The 18,888-nt window shown below is 36.3% G+C and overlaps 2 protein-coding genes across 2 annotated transcripts in view; both read left to right on the top strand.

The window, feature by feature from the left end:
* The first annotated feature begins 1,980 nt into the window (after positions 1-1,980).
* LOC105390442 (peptidyl-prolyl cis-trans isomerase E) lies at positions 1,981-3,898 on the top strand. Its single transcript, XM_011561745.3, has 5 exons — positions 1,981-2,324; positions 2,489-2,686; positions 2,956-3,159; positions 3,372-3,544; positions 3,730-3,898. The coding sequence occupies exons 1-5, from the start codon at positions 2,115-2,117 to the stop codon at positions 3,872-3,874; spliced, it is 930 nt and encodes a 309-aa protein (XP_011560047.3). The 5' UTR covers positions 1,981-2,114; the 3' UTR covers positions 3,875-3,898.
* A 3,092-nt stretch (positions 3,899-6,990) lies between these two features.
* Positions 6,991-18,888, top strand: part of LOC105390453 (5-hydroxytryptamine receptor 2B) — a 96,178-nt gene continuing 84,280 nt past the window's right edge. The window contains exon 1 of the mRNA XM_038108373.2: positions 6,991-7,242. The gene's annotated coding sequence lies outside the window, so the exon portion shown is untranslated. The remainder of the gene's footprint in view (positions 7,243-18,888) is intronic.

Raw genomic sequence — 18,888 nt, 5'->3', positions numbered from 1 at the left:
CCTTTCCCACTTTTCATAATTAGGTATCCGACGTTCATTTTCTTTTATAATTAACTGTACACTTACTATTAAACACTTGGTTAGTTCCAATTCCAATCTCATTAATTGTAGTTTATTATATTATTATTATCCTAAGCAAAGTCGTATACTTACCTTTATGCAATGCAAAACATACCTACCTAGATAAACAAACGTCGCTCTGAATACGAACAGTTAGTTAGTTAGTTAAACGGACGCAATCCCGTTTCTGAATGATCATGATCACTCATAGAATCGTCATAACATAATACTCTAATGGTGTTGTCTTGTGTGTTTACTAGAACGCTGTGTTTAGCCGAGGTTTACCGCTAGCGATTGAGGCATAAACGCTGAACTGACCACAGCTTAGGCCGACTTGTAAATGTTTGTAATAAACCATTACGAATCTAACAAGATAAGCGAGTTTGTACTGTTAAAGGAACAATTGTGTTTTTGTGTCGTGAGAGTTAAAAGTTTAAAACTTGTAACCTGTGATAATCAGAGCCGCGAGCATAGGATTCGATACTATTTTCGAATCTACACGAAGGGTCACTTTTACCAAACGCTAAAAGTATTTAAATCAAATTTTAAATACATTTTGTACAAACTGACAGACGTATGACAGGCTACTAAATAAGTTTAGCGTTTGGTGAAATTCCACCTAACATATGGAAAAAACAAATGTCACTTTTGGAACTAACTTTGCCTTACATTTTGACAGTGACAGTTGACGATACGCAACGTTAACGGAGGATCGAAACTTGTGCTCATTGCACGACTCAGTATCTAGATTATCAGTAACCTTAAAAATAACTTCTGTACATAAATTATATATACCTACATTGGTCTCATTGCATTAGGTGCCTAGTGCTCTAGATGTACAATGTGTGTTGTACTGTGAGAAACGATAAAGGCACTGATATGATTAGTGAGCTTTATAGATTTGGGCAGCCGCCCTGGGTAAATTGGTTTTTATTGTACCTACATATAACTTGCCTAGGTACCTTTGCATAAATCAAAAGGCACTGAATTAATTAAACTGCAGTGTTTAAACATGTCAGACATAAGTTATTGATTTCTCGTCTTCATAACTATTAAACATGTCCTGCATCTTCTTTCTAGTCTGACAAGATTCCAATAAATTAGATTAAGATATTAATGTATTCAATCTTAACGGTGTTGTACCTGGATTCCTGTAGGTAGCGTGTCACTGTGGTCACGCTGCCTGGCACTGCATGACTTATGAAGGTAGCTAATTAAGTAAGCTAACTTTTATTATCTAGTCAAAAAATATAAATAATTCATACTGATATTTGGGACTTAAGTAAGTAAGTACATAATCTTATTTTGAAATTTGAAATAACTACATACAACACTTAATTAAGAACTTTTTATGAATAAGGGGGTAAGTATAGAGAAGTACTTTAGGATAGTAGTAGTAGGATAGTATTTAGGATAGAAGTACATATGTAGCAATAGGCATAGTAGGTAGCCTAGATAAGTTATGTTCAATCAAATGGATAAAAAAAAAACGAGTAAAACCCATTGTATTTTTTTAATCCCTTTCTTTTTATTTTTGAAAACCTCATATTACGCCGCGCTCTAGAGGAATCTACGGGCATAGGGCAGTTCGCATCAGCCCATGACGAGGCAGATGACAGATTTTGGAAAAACGCATTCAAACGGAAGTCATGATTTTTCATTTTTTATCCACATGCGGCTCTAGTTCTGCATATACCTATGTACATAATAACGCCTTCAGTGAAGAAAAATATACCCAGTTAATCCACCAAAAAAGCTTTGTTATAAAACAAAATACAGCACCAGTGGCCATCTATCGGAAGATTTTGGAACTGTGAGAAAACTTCGCATTCTTCAGAAGATGGATCAAGTTGGCTGATAAAATCTGTGTGTCTCGTAAAAATTAGTCTGTTAACGTCACTGTGCGTCACTGTCAGCGTGACGTGAAACGTCAAACGAAACGATTGTTTTGTTTGTGTTCGTTGTTGGATTTTGAGGTTATTTTCAATTGAACTCAATTAATTAGTATTTAGCCTAATACCTGTACATCCTACCATATAATTAAATAGACAAAAATGTCTAGCAAACCCAACTCTAAGAGAACAGTTTACGTCGGAGGCTTAGCGGAGGAGGTGGACGAAAAAGTTTTGAACGCCGCTTTTGTACCTTTTGGTGACCTGATAGATGTGCAGATACCCCTCGATTATGAGTCGGAGAAGCACAGAGGATTCGCTTTCATCGAGTTTGAGAATGCAGAAGACGCTGCTGCTGCTATAGACAATATGGTTAGTATTTCTTTTAGGTTACAATATTATTAATCCCGCCAAGATGACCCATCCTACTTAATTTACTACCTATGTAGGTACATACTGGAATATTTGAAAAACTTTTTATATTTAGCTACCATATATTATTTTGTACTTAACCTTTTTGTTGTTTTCTATTCCAGAATGATTCGGAACTATTTGGTCGTACAATAAGAGTGAATATAGCTGCACCACAAAGGATCAAAGAAGGCTCGACCCGGCCGGTGTGGTCCGAGGACAGCTGGCTCCAGAAGCATGCGGGTGAGACACTGCCAGGGAACAAGACTGGACCTGGTGATGAAATAGAAGAGAAGAGTGGAAAGACTGATACCACTGCTGATGTAAGCAAAGAATTTATATTTAAGTTCATTGTTGAAATACATGTACATAATATATTATGTTTTTGTTGATGGGAAATATTCAAAAGTACCCTTATTCAAATTAGGCCCCTTTTCCAAAGATCTAGTCTTGCAGTATTGGATGGCCAGATTGATGCCTCTACATTTTATTTAATGATAATTGGAGTAGTGTAGAAGCTGTTAGTGTTTTCACTTTTTGAAGTGATTGGTTTATAATTTATTAATATTATTGTTATGAATTAAAATTTCAGACTGAGCCGGCCAAACCAACAAGCAAAAAGAATCCCCAAGTTTACTTTGACATCAGCGTTGGCAAGCAAGAGATTGGACGCATAATCATGCTATTGAGAGCAGACATTGTACCAAAGACTGTTGAGAACTTCCGCTGTCTCTGCACGCATGAGAAAGGTTTCGGCTACCAGGGCAGCAGCATCCACAGAATCATACCAGACTTTGTATCCTTTTAAAAAGATAGTTGTAATAATTGTTAATAAAATTAAGGTAGCTTGTCTAACATATTGCATAATCAGCATTGCTTTTGTATGGATACCACTAGGACCCTGTGCACAGTGGATTGGCAGTGTCACCTTTTTGGGATTGTCTTAGTTTGTTGATAAATTAACTAACATTTAACTACAATGTATCTCCTGAACAACTAACCTGGCAGATGTGTCAAGGTGGCGACTTCACAAACAACAACGGCACCGGAGGCAAGTCGATCTACGGCCGCAAGTTTGAAGATGAGAACTTTACGCTGAAACACACCGGGCCGGGCATACTGAGCATGGCCAACTCCGGGCCCAACACCAATGGCTCACAATTCTTCATTTGTACCGCTAAGTAAGTCTGAACAACTTTATTTACTATGGTGCTTAATAACGTGACACTTATGATTAGATTATTATTGCTAAGTACTGCTAAGTTTTATACATATAAAACCGAATGCGGCAGATTTACTCGATCAAAATTACGCAACTCGTAAAATGACGCTCCAGGCCTCAACCTTATCAATATTTTTGTTTCAGAACTGACTGGCTAGACAATAAGCATGTGGTGTTCGGTCACGTGATATCAGGCTTAGATGTAGTGAAGAAGATGGAGAGATACGGCAGCAAGAGTGGAACAGTCTCGTCTAAAGTGGTTATAACCAACTGCGGTGAATTGCAGTGAATTGATGAATAAAATAGTTTTCTACCTACTTAGTGATGTCTATTCTGAAGGCACAAAATTTAGTTTAGTGCTTTCAACGCCTTTTATTCTTTGGTTAAAGTCGTATCCATGAGAGTCTATAAATCTTATTTTACACTAGCAGTATCTATAGTTTGGCATTGTTAACATTTTAAAATTATATTTTATGCATTCACCATGGACATCAGTGTATTCTTAAATCCTATTTAAGGCCATCTGTTTAAAATCGGCAGAAACTGAAGCAAATAATAATAACTCGTATGTTTGAAGTGTGAGTTCCTAGCTGCAGCGCGTGTGCCGCTAGGTGGCGACTCTCTCGCGCCATACACGTTTACTCGCCGCTTCTCGAGCGCGGTGGAGAAACTCTCACTCCCCCTGCAACAATGCTGCCTGCCCTGAAGTTCTGCTTCATGTTATAGTTTATGGAAGTCCCAACAGAGGTCAGTATCTACAAAATTTAAAAGTTGTAGGTATGTAACTTGTGAGTAAGTATAGTTGAGTACCTATAATAATATAGCCCGCGTTGTTCTACGTAATACGTAAAGGAGAGCATGAACAAATTTGACAAATCTTGTCGACTTTCGCAGTATGTAACTTAAAGATAACTAAACGGAAATGAATAAAAAAATAAATATATTATCATCATCATCATCAGCCAATAATCATCCACTGCTGGACATAGGCCTCTCCCAAGGAGCGCCACAACACTCGGTCCTCAGCCTTCCTCATCCAACCGCTACCCGCCACCCGCCTAAGGTCGTCAGTCCAGCGGGTAGGAGGGTATTAGGTAAGTATTTATTATTTCTTAAAATTTAGGAAACTTGTTTATAATAGGTAAGTATGGTAGGATTGGAATCTACGTCCTCACAAATGGAGGTCGAGGTCTTATCCCTTACACCACCGTAATTACGAAGCATAATACCATGGTTTTATGGAGGATTTCCTTGTGCAGAGTTGTATGTATGTATACCTTCCTACCGGGGTAGTAATAAAGTTAAACCATGTTAATCATAACCAATTTTCCCTACATGCGGTGGATATGAAAGAAACAGGCTCATTTGTTACATGTTTGTTACATATTATTTTTTGTTTGCGTCGACCCTGCGGGTGAACTTGGCATTCTGTGTGTTACCTGGCTTTTGGGCGGAACCGGAAAATACATTTCAATTTTAGTGTTTTCCCGCAGAGTAAATAGTATTGTTTTGGGCCTGCTCCAAACGCTAACTGTTTTGTTTGCTGCGAAGTGGCACAAATAAGCTGTATTATTTTATGGCTTAAGTTCAAAATGCAATGAGAGATATACATAGGTATGTTGCACGTGTGTTACTGCAGAGTGAAAACTACATTATTTACAGGGCATAATTTTTACACCCTGTCTATTTTACAGAAATGGATTGTAAAACCCGCGTTAGTTAACTTGAACCTATGACGATATACTTACGTCTACCAGCGCAGCGTAGCACGATACTTACTAGTACAAGTATATTTTCTTCTCTAAATACATTCTTAGACACTAGCGGTCTTATTCATAAAAAAACCTTAAAGTAGGTTTACTGAGCTCAATAGTTACGGAACACTTTAAGCCTATTTGAGGTTTCATAAAAATCTCTGTTCATAATCGTTCCGTAAACCTTCAATAACTATAGTGATGCTAATAGATTTCACAGACCAAACATTTTGACATTTACCCTATTATGTTGCCGGTCTGACGAAACCATAAACAAAAATAGCGAAAACTTTCATTCATTTATCAATCTCTATTATCTATGTTAGCCACGGCGCGGCACTAAAAATTTACGTTGGCTTAAAGACGCAGTGGCCAAGCCAAAACCCACCAAAAAAAAATAATTAAATTTTTACGTTACCATGGCAACTTATTTTCAGCAAATATTAACTCACAACAAATGTCAAATCGTCAATAAAGCAGAACAGCTGTTGACCGGCGGCCATGTTTTTGTACAATAGGAGGTTTACGGAAGGTGTATAGTAGGGTCCAGCCAACTTTAGCATATCAAGGTTTTACGAATCAGTTGGAGAGTTCTTTAGCGCTATTGATCGTTTATGAATAAAGTTTTTTTGACATTTGCTTATAGCAGGCCTATAGGTCTCTCGTAACTTTTTATGAATAAGACTAGGTAATTAATACCAAGATTTCACGAAAAGTTGTTACATTTCCTTCCGGGATACTAAGTTAAGGGTAAGTAAGTAATTAAGTTTATATCCATTTTACAGCAGCCTATAAAACACGTAACACGTAGGTAGTGCAATAGCTTCATAAAGATCTAGTCAACACTTACCATATCCTAGTTAAACCTAGGTTGTCGGTTTATTAGAGCATGTAAGGCCGCGATATATAGTAGCCTGCCTTAATTGAACGCAACAAGCTATCCACACGGTCATGTATCAATCAGCGAGACGAGAATCGAATTACATGCCTCCATAATGATATGGTGACATGTCGCGCCCATAGTCAATATAATATTGAATATTATAAATATATTTATAAGTTAGATTAAATAATCTTTAGACTAGTAGACACCTTAATCTAAGGTCTAAGGTAGAAACAAAGTTTGATGTCACAGTCGAGAATTAATTACCTAGATGTTATAGAATAGAATAGATGTAATAAGTTACCGTTTTTACCTATCTGTGTGATAAGATAACACGAATACATACGAATGTGATCAGCAAAAAGCTGGAACTAAACCACTCCTTTTGGATCGCAAGATTAGGGGTAGGTAAGATAATTTAATTAATATTAATACTAGGAAGTTAGCCAATACAATTACTTAAAGATTTAAATATAGGTAGGTATATTATTATTATAAAAAATAATACATACTTACATGGTGTTCAAAATACTAAATGTGTCATTTATTTAAATATCTCTCATTTAAACCTATTTTTTGTTCTTGTTCTAAGATTGATTGTTAACTTGAGTTGTTTTAATTTACAAGAAAGCTAATACTACTGCGGCTGTATACGAGGTGTATCTCAAGATGCCTCGATAATTTCGTCACGCTCGCTGCGTGAAGAGAGATCTGTATGTTTTTTTGCCCGAAGTTTCAGCATCTCCGCGTGTTTCCCGCCATTCTGCACGTTCCCGCCAGTTTCACGGCGAGATTCTGTACGCACAGACGCGTCGCTTCTATCAACGTTCGGAAATGGACTATGAATACGAAACTTTAACGTACGAAATTGTTTAGTGCGCTGTGTTTTGATATCAACTCCGCTTGTGAACTTAATTGGGAAGTTTCCAAACGAAAAAGAATCCGTTTTTTGGTGTTTTGTGACAACTTTTTCAGTCTGCAGGGGTCTCTTTCAGAATAATGCAACAAGAAATTGTAGAGGTATGTTTTGTTAATACATAGTTTTGCAGTAGGTATTATGTATTTGTTTTTTGTACACTTTATTAAATTTATATAAGTATGCCAATCATATGTACAATGTACCTACATACCGAGTTATAATTGTTTAGAGAATGTCATTAACTGAAAATATTAGAACCTAAAAATAATATTTTAGTGATGGTGAGTGGCAGTTACATACCTACCTATCAGCAAAAAACTTTACCATTATAATCTAGGTAAGGTAGATACCGCCTGAATATTTCACTATTGACCTAGGCTTTGGCTGACCTGAAAACTTTTTTGCAAACCAAATGGATATCGTTTGGTTGCTTGATAAAAACTACTATTGGCAAAGAAGAAATGTTCAGTCGTCAGCACGACGCGTGACATATGGGCCGGTTACTAAATTAGACTCATTTTGTTTTCAGTATATACCTACCTACTGACTACAAGTTTTTTTGTCTAAAAACCAACGAACTGCTGAAAGATTGTGACTGACGATGACGGTCATTTCTTTTGTGAAGTTTAATATAGATTTTCTTAATAGTTTCTGTTTAGAAGTAGCGCCTATTTATTGTATTATAGGTACTTACTTAATTTGGTGGTTGTTATTTTGTTGCGTAAGTACCTCAAGTAGTACCTACCTAAGTAGTATATAAAATGTATAATGTCAAAATTCAATTGTGAGGTACTCGCTTAAAAACCCTATAGTTCAGATAGAAATAAATGGTCTCTATGTCTATACATATGGCGAAGTAAACAATGCATTTACAAACAACTAAGCAGTTTAAATTAAGGCTTAGGTAATTCGTACTTTACCTACTTCACACCTAGGTAGGTACTTCAGTCGTCAGGGGTACCGTGTGACTTTCAAATTATTTTCACTTACAACGCTCTACCAATCTTATAATCAGCTAATATCGCTGCTTATAATAATCGGTATCTTATAATTTAACTCGTTGAACATTTTAAATTGTACATCTATGCTCACAGCTTTAGCATGCTTTGTTCCTAGGAGCAAATATCCGCAATTAGTTACTTCACCTCATAGAATAACGCATGCTTCACCTACAGCAGACATACATTTCTTCTATAAAGTCAAAAGCATAATACTTACATAGACAATAAGTATGTTAAGTATGTATATTATACATCCTAAATTTTATACATTTACCGATTAAACTTCATTCCTTGCTGTCCCATCTAAGTACCTTTCCCCCTTTATAGGTGATCACTTAGATATAAGTATTAGATACCCTTACTACCCACCTACATTGCACGTGCAACTATCGTACAGAAAAATACAAAACTCTGACAGTTATATTTGCATCTCAAAACTCTGAGGTACAGCGTCGTTAAAAATGTTTTACGGTTGAAGCTGGGTGCACATTTGTATCATTTCCCCGTATTAGATCTATCGTAGCCTTACCATTCGAAGGTTAAATTAAAGTGATCATTTTGCAAGTTGTATTTGACTCCTAACATTCATACAGGATGTTAAAAAACACAGAGAAAATGCCAAAATGATTATAGTCAATTATTCAAAATTCTTAAAGTACTACCAGTCAGCCTTAAGCATAAATATTTATTAGCAATGAACAACCATGGCAGTACGGAGCATATAACACAGCACCAGCATGGTATAGGTACTAGGATGGTTACTCAGGGTAAATATGAAATACCTAGAGTTAATAACTTCTATGGAGGTCGGACCTTAACAAAACAATTACCTAAATTATTAAATGATCTACCTACTGAAATAAGGGATGAAACAAATAAGGCAAGATTCTCAAGATTGTTAAAAAAACATTTGTTAAGTAAAATATAGATACCTATTGTCTGATGTTTAAACAAGTTAATTTTATTGTTAAGCACTAAGTTTCTTAAAAATAGAATATAATATAATTAGTTTATTAAGAGTGAAGTCTGAATCCACAGACAAACCAGTAAACTGGTTTTGTGGGTCATTGTCAATTGTAATGTGTTTTTATGATTACTTAATAAATACATTGAAACAAAAAAAAAAATGTTGAAGGGGTAGCAAACGTAGGTACCATAACTATCATAATAATTACGGCAAACTCTCTTTAGAGAATATCAATATTCTGAATTTTCAAAAAATTCAACGATTTATTTGGAACATATGCGTCCAAAGTTTGTGGCGACACTACGCAACGGAGAAAGACGCGGAAAGAAAGAAATGATATAAGTACATGAGAACGCAGCTCAATAGCCTTATGCTATTTTTAAAAAATAAATGACCCTGATATAAAATAGGAATAGTGTATTTTAATGTTAGTCATTGATTTTTTTTTATTAATTTCGGAAGTAAAGAACCTACACAATGCGTGACGTCTCCACATGAGAGGATCACCTCAGTCGCTGTAGCTGCGAGAATTGGCCATTGTTCCCGAGAGCAGGTGCCAGGCGCTCGTAATCAACAGGGTTTCATCAAGAGAAGGTCGCATTGGTGTTGTTAGACAGTCTTATAGGAGCGTTTTTCGTGACCTCATCTTTATTTAAATAATCCTTTGACGCACAAATGAATCTTTTTTCAGGAGATGTAAGAGAAAAAGTTTTTATTTACTGGCTTTTCTTGTTTTCAGTAGGCCTTTTTTCGAGATATGAAAACAATTTAAAACTACGGTAATTACTTATATTTATTGGATAAAGTTCTTGTAAAGGAAACCTTTAACGTTTACTTACTAGTCCTTACCGCAGCTTTTTGGCCTTCAGTTAACTTTAGTTGTTTTAGTAGGCTTGGTATTTAATTGCGATGTCACAAAGCATTTTATGAAAAAGAATGGTGTAAATAAGTATATTCCATTTGCTTATGTATCTGTCATAATCTGTCCAACCAATTCCAAACCTCCCGCCATCTGAAATCTGTCTAAGCCAAGCCTAGAGATGAAGGCTAAACCTAGGATTAACCGCGGGTTCAGTGACCTCAGTCAGATGAATTATTCCTAGATGAATTCAGCCACGATAAGTTATAAGCACTTTATCAGTGTGGAAATTTATCAGAGAAGCGGATTTTCTTAAAAGGAGTTTCCTGAATCCTAAAAATTTGAGCTTTTGTCACTGGCACTGTCATAGTATTTGCTGTTACATTTAAATGTAAATAGAATTCTATGGATGTGCCTACATATTTTTGATATCCACAAATCATATGTATTGGTCCACTTTGCATAGCACTGGTGGGAACGCATTTTTTCTACATCTTCGCAGGATTCTCAGCATGAGCAAAGCTCTGATGGTTAAGCACTCTTAAAAAAACTGCCAAACGCATAGGTATATACTATTTTAATTGCCATTGAAAACCCATAACCCGTTACTAACTTTATTGCAGCCAAACAAATGCAACCCGCTCGGTTTCATTGCCTGTGTACCTAACTCCATTATTGGAAAAGGTCTTTGTTCAATATTGTCTGCCGTACGTCGTACAAAGTGCAACACAAAACAACCATCCCAAGGGTGCTTGACCAACTGTATACCTCTACAATAGTTCAAGTAACAAGTTTTGAAAGAACTTAAAATTGTATCTACCTACAAGGCATCCGGGCAGTAGATCAATACGTCCTCAGGGAATGAAAGAAATACAGGGTGTATGTATTACTACCACTTTCGTTGTGCAGAACCGTTGAGTATGAATCCCGAGGCCGCGTGGTTCTATGTGCAGAGTATGTACCTACCCTTAGTACGGGTTTTGTAGGAGATTGATAGTTTGAAGTTGTTTTCTTCTGTAATTTGTACACATTATTATTATGTCAAAAGTTTCGTAGTAGGTAGTTGCCGCTATAGTCGCCACTTTGTATAAACGAAAACTTTCAAACTTTATGCAAACTATGACCCGTATTTATGCCTACTGACAATGAGTCACATTGTAGTAGAGGCAACCAGGTTTCAGCTTGCTACATAGATATTTAATAAAATTTATAATTTCAGCTTTTGCTTAGTGAAAGAGTAACACACATATTCACAAACGTTTGCCTTTATAGTATACCTATTTAAGTAGGATAATGTACGACAGGAGCCTCCCCGAGTGACGTAGCCACAGCACAGGACTTTACAATATACCAGGCAGAGAGTGACGCTATTCTGACTGGCTCTCTTTGATCTCAGTGACAAATAATAGACATCTCATGTTTGTCACCGAGACGCTGAAGAATAAGTACCTTAAATAGAGCTTCCACTATGTTATTGTTTTTTGACGTTTCCTTATGTCTGGTAAGTAAAGTTGGTTTTACTTTGCAGTCATCAAATATGTATGGGATTTCGACGGTCAAAAACCAATAATATAATGGACAGAGTATAGTGATACTTAGGTTTTTTTATTGTAGAGCTACTCTATTGGAAGTCAAAAATAGATGTTTACTGAAATGTTAATTATATACTGATGTGTAAAAATAAAAACATTGTGTGAACGAGAAGCAGCAGTGAACGTTCGTGGGCTGATGATTATGATGATGATGATGATGATGATCATACGCGTGTATTGCTTAAGGGCATATACCTATCTAAATATTGGATCCGGTAATGTATGTAATGCGTAGTCATAAGGGATATCAATCAATGGGTATTATTGTCACTGGTATTGACATAATATTGTTTGTGTAAGATGTAGGGGTAGGGGTGGTCTGTGGTGAGATGGTAACAGCGATACTGTGCTACCTGAGTGCAATGGGACTAAAGCTAAACCTTATATACTTACCTTAGTTTCCCCATAAAAAGTTTTCCTTAGTAATTTGGGATAAAAGTGGTTGTTTTAATAATACCACATACTTTGTTTATTAATACCTACACAAACTTTCACATGTGTACGGTATTTGAAGGATAAACCAGTGTATAAAGTGGTATAAATAATTATTAAACTTGAACTTTACCCATTTCCCAACCAATCAAAGGCGGACTATGACACCTTTCACGTTTGCGTTACGTATAATAAATAATGTTATGTAGTAATGTAGTCCGTGTTTAGCGACAAGTCAGAATATAGATGAGTGAATAAAATTATGTGGAGAGGTAAGGCGGTTCTCACATACCACTCATCGCGTTGCGTGTTGCGTGTATCCGATGGCCAACAAGAACCAAGGGTCAAGCCGGGAAATCTAGTTAATATGACATAATGTTTTTTGTCAGTTAGGTGCACAGTTAATTCGTACGCGTAGTGTCATTGTCAAAGGTCTCCATTTTATACTATACTCTGTTCCAGCGAACTTCGCTTCGCCTTAAAAAGTTTTCCCGTGGGAATTCCAGGATAAAAAGTAGCCTATGTTCTTTCTCAGGATCTAGCTAGATCATATGTATACCTACCAAATTTCATCCAAATCCGTTCAGTAGTTTTGGCGTGAAAGAGTAACAGACAGACAGACATACAGACAGACAGACAGACAGACATACAGACAGACAGACACAGTTACTTTCGCATTTATAATATTAGTTAGGCTACGTAACAGTCGGAACCCGCAGCGTGATGCGGATCTGTGTGAGAACCGCCTAAACGTGGAACGGAACGGAATATGAGTAAAAGCAGATACTCGTAGGTGTAAATATATTAAATTTATTGAAAGGCTACGCGCAGCCGATATCAAACGACGGCTTTTAGCGAGAGTGACAGTGACTGGTAGGGTTTTAAATAAACAATTTATTTTTTCATCGCTACAGCGGGTTTTAGATATGAGAAACGGTAGATAAATCAAAATACCTCAATAAAAAACGTAATATCTCGATCAAATACCGATATTAGATGAAAACACAATTGGTTTATTGCGAATTATGAATCTTTATTATGATATAGTATGTCGGGTTATATTCAAAAACCTTTCGGTACATCAATGATTACATTTCAAGCGATGCAACATCTATAGTATCTAATCTACCACGAATAGTTAGGTATAGGTACCACGAAGCGACATCTCAACATTTTGTTTCGTATTGATTCTGTCTTTTTGTCATAATGGGACTTTTTTTCTTATCCATATTGTGGTTATCTAAGGACGCTGTAATTATACAAAGTCCTTGGGTTATCTCGCTGTACAGATCACATGTCACTTTACTTCATGTTACTTTTTTATCATGCTAAAGTAACCCTCCAGATTTCTTAGTGTCGCCGCACACGGGCCACCAGCCACAGCCACAAACGCCGCCACGATAAGCTTTTGTAGACAAACGATTTGTAGCGTGTGGCCGCCACAGGCGTCAGTCGTGTGCGGCCAGTCCATATCAAATTTACGAAAATTACAGGAAATATGCCAGTGGCGGCGTTTTGTGGTTGCGTGTGCGGGAGCCCTTAGGGACGTTCAGCAGTGGCCTAGTGATTTCAATGGAACTCAGACAAATAGAGGCTTACTGAGGAAGTGGCGGCGGAAGTGCGGAACAACCGGGCGGAAATCGACTCCGTCCCGGCTTCGACATAGGAAAATAGCTTATTGCTTGCTGGCCTAGAGGAATAGCATTTTAATTGTATCTGTGTTCTTATCAATATAATATTTCATATTAATTTGTATAGGTTGTGGTTACAAAATAAAAGTTAGAAATAATATTAGGTATGTATGGTTGATATTTTAGTGTAATAAGTATAATGAATATAACATAAGTACTTAATTAATATTTTAAATAAATTTTCAACACTTTGGGACACTTGTAGCTACGAAGGCACTTACCAATTTACCATTGTTTTAAATATTATTGCATTATTTAATCAACGAAAAAAAAATACAATAAGTAGGTAGATATATATGTATATTAAAATCATGTTTTTATGATGGTACTATTAAAATAATAATTGTTTTAAATTTCACTAATATTATGTTAAAGAGCTCCACTTACAAGTGGACCTTAATCCATTTATGGAGTTACTAACTTTATAGAAGCCGAGGACGATGAAAATACATGCAAAACAAATTCCAAATTTATTCACTACACTGCCCCGTTTCGTGTATTAGTTTTGCTAGTTTTAGTTCCGAAAGTGCTTCAACAGGCCCGGATCCCGCCACCGCACAACTAAGTTTTTTACTGAATCTTGTCTCAGTATTCACTTTAACTCTGTACTGAAAAAGAGTTGTTGTACATAAGGCGTATTTGTTGTTGTTATATGTATATATAATGTACTAGATAGATAGCAACGGTTAGAATATTATCTCATTAATTACCTAATGACGTTAGTGTTTAACAATATAAAAATACCAATTTATTGTCAGTACTGTACCCATTTGCCCGTATGGAAGTGTGCACGCATTGCGTTGTGCAAACCGCATAGCATTTCATAATATTAGGTAGTTCGCGTTTCCTAAATTTAAACTGTATTTTTGCCTGTGGCGTTATTTGATAAAGTCCAATATGACAGTGATAATTTGGCGCTTGCGGGTGGCTTGTTTTTTAAACCACCAGTATATTATGCGCTAGAATGCTATACATTGTATAAATAAATTATCTGTAATAGACATAGAGGTAGAGGCCAGTGCGATGATGATGACTATACAAATATTGGTATAAGGGTGCGATATTATGTGCGTGTACTCCATATATTTAGTAAAATCAATGAAGGTGGTAAATCATCATCAGCTCGTAATTGTCCAATTTAAAGTCAACTTCTATTTAAAAGTTAAATAGCTAATAGCTACATACAGTCGTAAAAAATAACTTTTATTACATTTTGTTTTTTAAATGTTCGGCTCTCCATCAAGTCTTATCTGACATTTACACACGAGTGTGTTTTTATCAAGTTTTTATTAGGTACCTACACATAGCACAGGGTCTTTATTTATATACTTTATACTTTTATTAGTATTATTTACTGTAAAAGGATGGCTTTATAAATTACTATCGACTGTTATTATAATGTAAGTACACACTTATGTCGGAAATACAGACAGCATAATTATTATGTGCTTCGGACAGTAGTAATATTTTTTGTCTGATCTTGCAACTCCCCAGATCATCTAAATAAAAAAAAACGCAATTTTTTTTTTTATTATTTCTAATCAAAAGGATTGTATCTTGTATGCTAATAATAATTTCACTGGATTTTTGCCCGGGTCTCGGATGTGCCCAAAAATAGAAGAAATAGTAGAGTGGCTATTACTATCCTCCTTGAATTGTCTACTTATTGTACTTATATAATATAGCTGTTCCCGCGCGCTTCGCTTCGCCTTAAAAAGTTTTCCCGTGGGAATTCCGGGATAAAAAGTAGCCTATGTTCTTTCCCAGGGTCTAGACCGTATGTATACCAAATTTCATTCAAATCCGTTCAGTAGTTTTGGCGTGAAAGAGTAACAGACAGACAGACAGACAGACACAGTTACTTTCACATTTATAATATTAGTTAGGATTAGGATTATAGTAAATTATTCACTAATGTAATTATGACTATCACGGAAATGTCTTTAAACAAATAATTATATGCTGGGATAGGCACAGCAGTAGTCACTAACTATGCGCCATCGGGTCAGGGAAAAAAAACAGTACCTAAACCTCACATGTTCCCTTTTCAGGTTCATATGAGTGTATCAACTATTGGCCGTTAATAACTGACATTCTTTAAACCTACGTTTAAAATTTTCTTCATATTACACGTACTGGTATAAGATGAAGACCATTTTTATTATAAGTAGTTTGATAATCTATAAAATTCCGACCATGTACGTCAGCCAAGCGCAGATCCAAAATAAAACCTTAGCAATTTGGTATTTATAGAACTTTATGCTTTAGCCTTAACCTTGTGTTATTGATTTACCGCCAAAGTAATACTAACCGCTATTCAATATTCATAAAATATTTTTTTGGAATACTAAACTCAATTGCTTTTATTCATCGTATACATACATTAAAAAAGTGCTGTCTTTGGAGAAGAACTAACAACGAATGATGTACGATTGCATAAATATCAAGACAGACACGGTAGTTTCTGCATTTCACGTATTTCCTCTATTTCAAATCGGATTGACCTACTCTTACCTCAACTCTCTTGTGTTAGTCACCAATACGTTACTTTCTTTCTTACTTATTCCCCATCTCCGCTGGGGAGCAAAGGGCTGAAGTGAAGCGCCGCCATTCTTTACGATCTTGGGCCAGCTCAGAGACATCCGTCCAAGACATCCCCGCCTGGCCCATTTCCCACCAACACGTTACTAAGAGAAGAATAATCCAAACAGTAATTACAAGCAATTTATAAAGTGTTTTGCAATTTTCTCTTCTATAAGAATGACTATTGTTTTAAAAGCGCTTTCAAGTAAGTTTATTTTTATTTTCAGTTGTAATTTTTTTTCATTATGTCATCTATCTAGCTAGTAGAGTAACAAGAAGTTACTTGTGAGTTGTGAGGCGCTCTCTGGGGAAATTAATATCATTTTATAAGATTTCTGGATGAGACGATGCTAGAGTTGTCATGGACAAGACATAGAAGCTGTAGTTACTTGTATAGGTACTAGACCAGGATGGTCACTCTATCTACATGAAAACGGTTTTTATGAGCACTGATGCGCTGACGACGACTCTATTTGCATGCGAATGACAGCGGTGCGAAACTTTAAAATTTGTCAAGCAAGGGAGCATACGAGAAGACAGACACCAAGGTTGGTCCAAATTTGTATATTTGTCCGTATCAGGTTTTTTATATTTAAAACACTTTCAAACGTGCAGGACGTGTATGTTATGTACATAGACGCAAACACAATACAAGATGTAGGTACTATAAGCAAAGCGAGTTCCAAGAGTAGGTACTCAGTACCCACCCAACAGTTGATACGCAGTGTTTGTACCCGAGTTGTCCCTTCAAACATTGAAGTCTATTCCACTATGCAAAGAGTCAAATAGCTATCTATTGGTAGCCGTAGCTCAGGCTGCCCGATCTATCTTCACTTTGCAGGCGTGAGTGGAAAGTGGAATAGTAATTCTTTCCATATTGAATAATTTCAGTGTTGACTGTGGACGTCAATTCGTCAGGTTTTATAGATGGCACTCGTCGCAAATTTTACGATATTTCGAAGGTCAATTTGGTGATTTGCCGATCTGCCCCTTTCTGTTTTATAGAAGTAATAGAAGCCACGCCATAAGGAGGATCATTAAATGGCATAATGTAAGCAATAGTTCTTAAATCTATTTTGCTCTGATTTCCTGGTGTAATATACATATACAGGGTGATGAAAAAGTGGAACAGTGGCCCTTCCACTGTTTCACTTTTTTTTGGTATAAACTACTCAGCTGATCATTTTGAACAACTTTTGGTCTATGATTTTTAGCAATTCGACAGTAAAGGTTAGTCCAAAAAGTCTTTGCCTCCAATAAAGTGTGGGATGCGGATGCATCACCATCAATGATGCCAATAGTGCGAGTTATAGTAATTTCATTTAATACTCAACCCTTGTTTTATCATAATAGCCCTTGTTATAACATTAATAGAGCATAATTTCCAATCGTAGTCCCTGTTTAATTACATTTTAGTGTAATTCTGTTAATGTACTGGAGAGCTCTCCCACTTTATAGCTGTTTTATGATAAGTATTAAAGGTTTATGATTTAACGTAGTTTTTGGGCCTCTCACAGTGGGAAGGTAATAATAAATGAACATTAAGCCTTTTATGGCCAATGCAGATAAATGAATAAATCATTTAAAATATATGATGGGGATTGGCATGTTGTTTTTAGTGTCTTTATTCAATGTATTACAAACTCCTCAATTGGTACCTGACTGATACCATTATGATACCATTTTGTCTATGCTGACTTACCTGAATCTCGAGACTTCGGCGTTGTTGACGAATTTTGTACCAAATTGAGCTACTATTGCCTAGTTTGTCACTCGAGAATGTCAAGTCAAGCACAAGTTAAATGTTAAATATGCAAAATAGAGTTGTGATTGTGTGTATTGTCGCTAAGCAAAACTTAGTTCATGCATAGTTGGATTTACTGGGCAACATGCAGGTCTTAATTGCCTTAATTTAGTACAAACACTTCATTTTGAAGCGCTACCACTACTAGTGCTGCTACGCTAACTACGACTCCATTTCTTGCAATAAACTAAACGATTGTATTACAACAAATTCCTCGTTTTTTGGCAAGCTAAAGTGACCCTCTTACCTCACTTCACCAATGATCCGTGGGCGACCCCGTGCGCTAGATCCACACATTGGTTGACCTTTCAGTGGAATGAAAAGGGGTTTTAAAATATTCGCGTCTACGCTCACGTTGTCGGGTTTTGTGGAGAGCCCTCGTGAATGAAGCGTGTCGTTCACAGCGGTGGTGCCGGTATAAATAGGCGCGAGTGACTAAACTCAGGCTGGAGTGTCTACTGTGGGGCCGAGCGGTGTGAATGGTCTGTAGCCGATGCTTATGAGCTGATGACGTTTGGAGCTAATGAGATGATGTGTATGGTGACCTATGACCATTTTGTGTTTACATAATTATTATACCTACATAACCACAGTTCAGAACTGTATTCTACAAGTGATATAGTTAGGGGGGTCAATTTTGGAAATTCGTAAAAAAATTACCCCTATAAGCTAAGTATATTTTTATATGCGAATTTGAGTCGTTACTCGTAATTAAAATTTGTTCAAAATAACAGAGTCTCCTCTTTAGGCTTACTAATCTTACTATACACATGTTTTAACACCCTGTGTATGTACATGTGTATGTAGAACAGAATATA

This window comes from Plutella xylostella, chromosome 15 (assembly GCF_932276165.1).
Source record: "Plutella xylostella chromosome 15, ilPluXylo3.1, whole genome shotgun sequence".
Taxonomy (NCBI): domain Eukaryota; kingdom Metazoa; phylum Arthropoda; class Insecta; order Lepidoptera; family Plutellidae; genus Plutella; species Plutella xylostella.
Note: the sequence above shows the minus strand (reverse complement) of the source record. Positions and strands in the feature narration are given on the sequence as shown.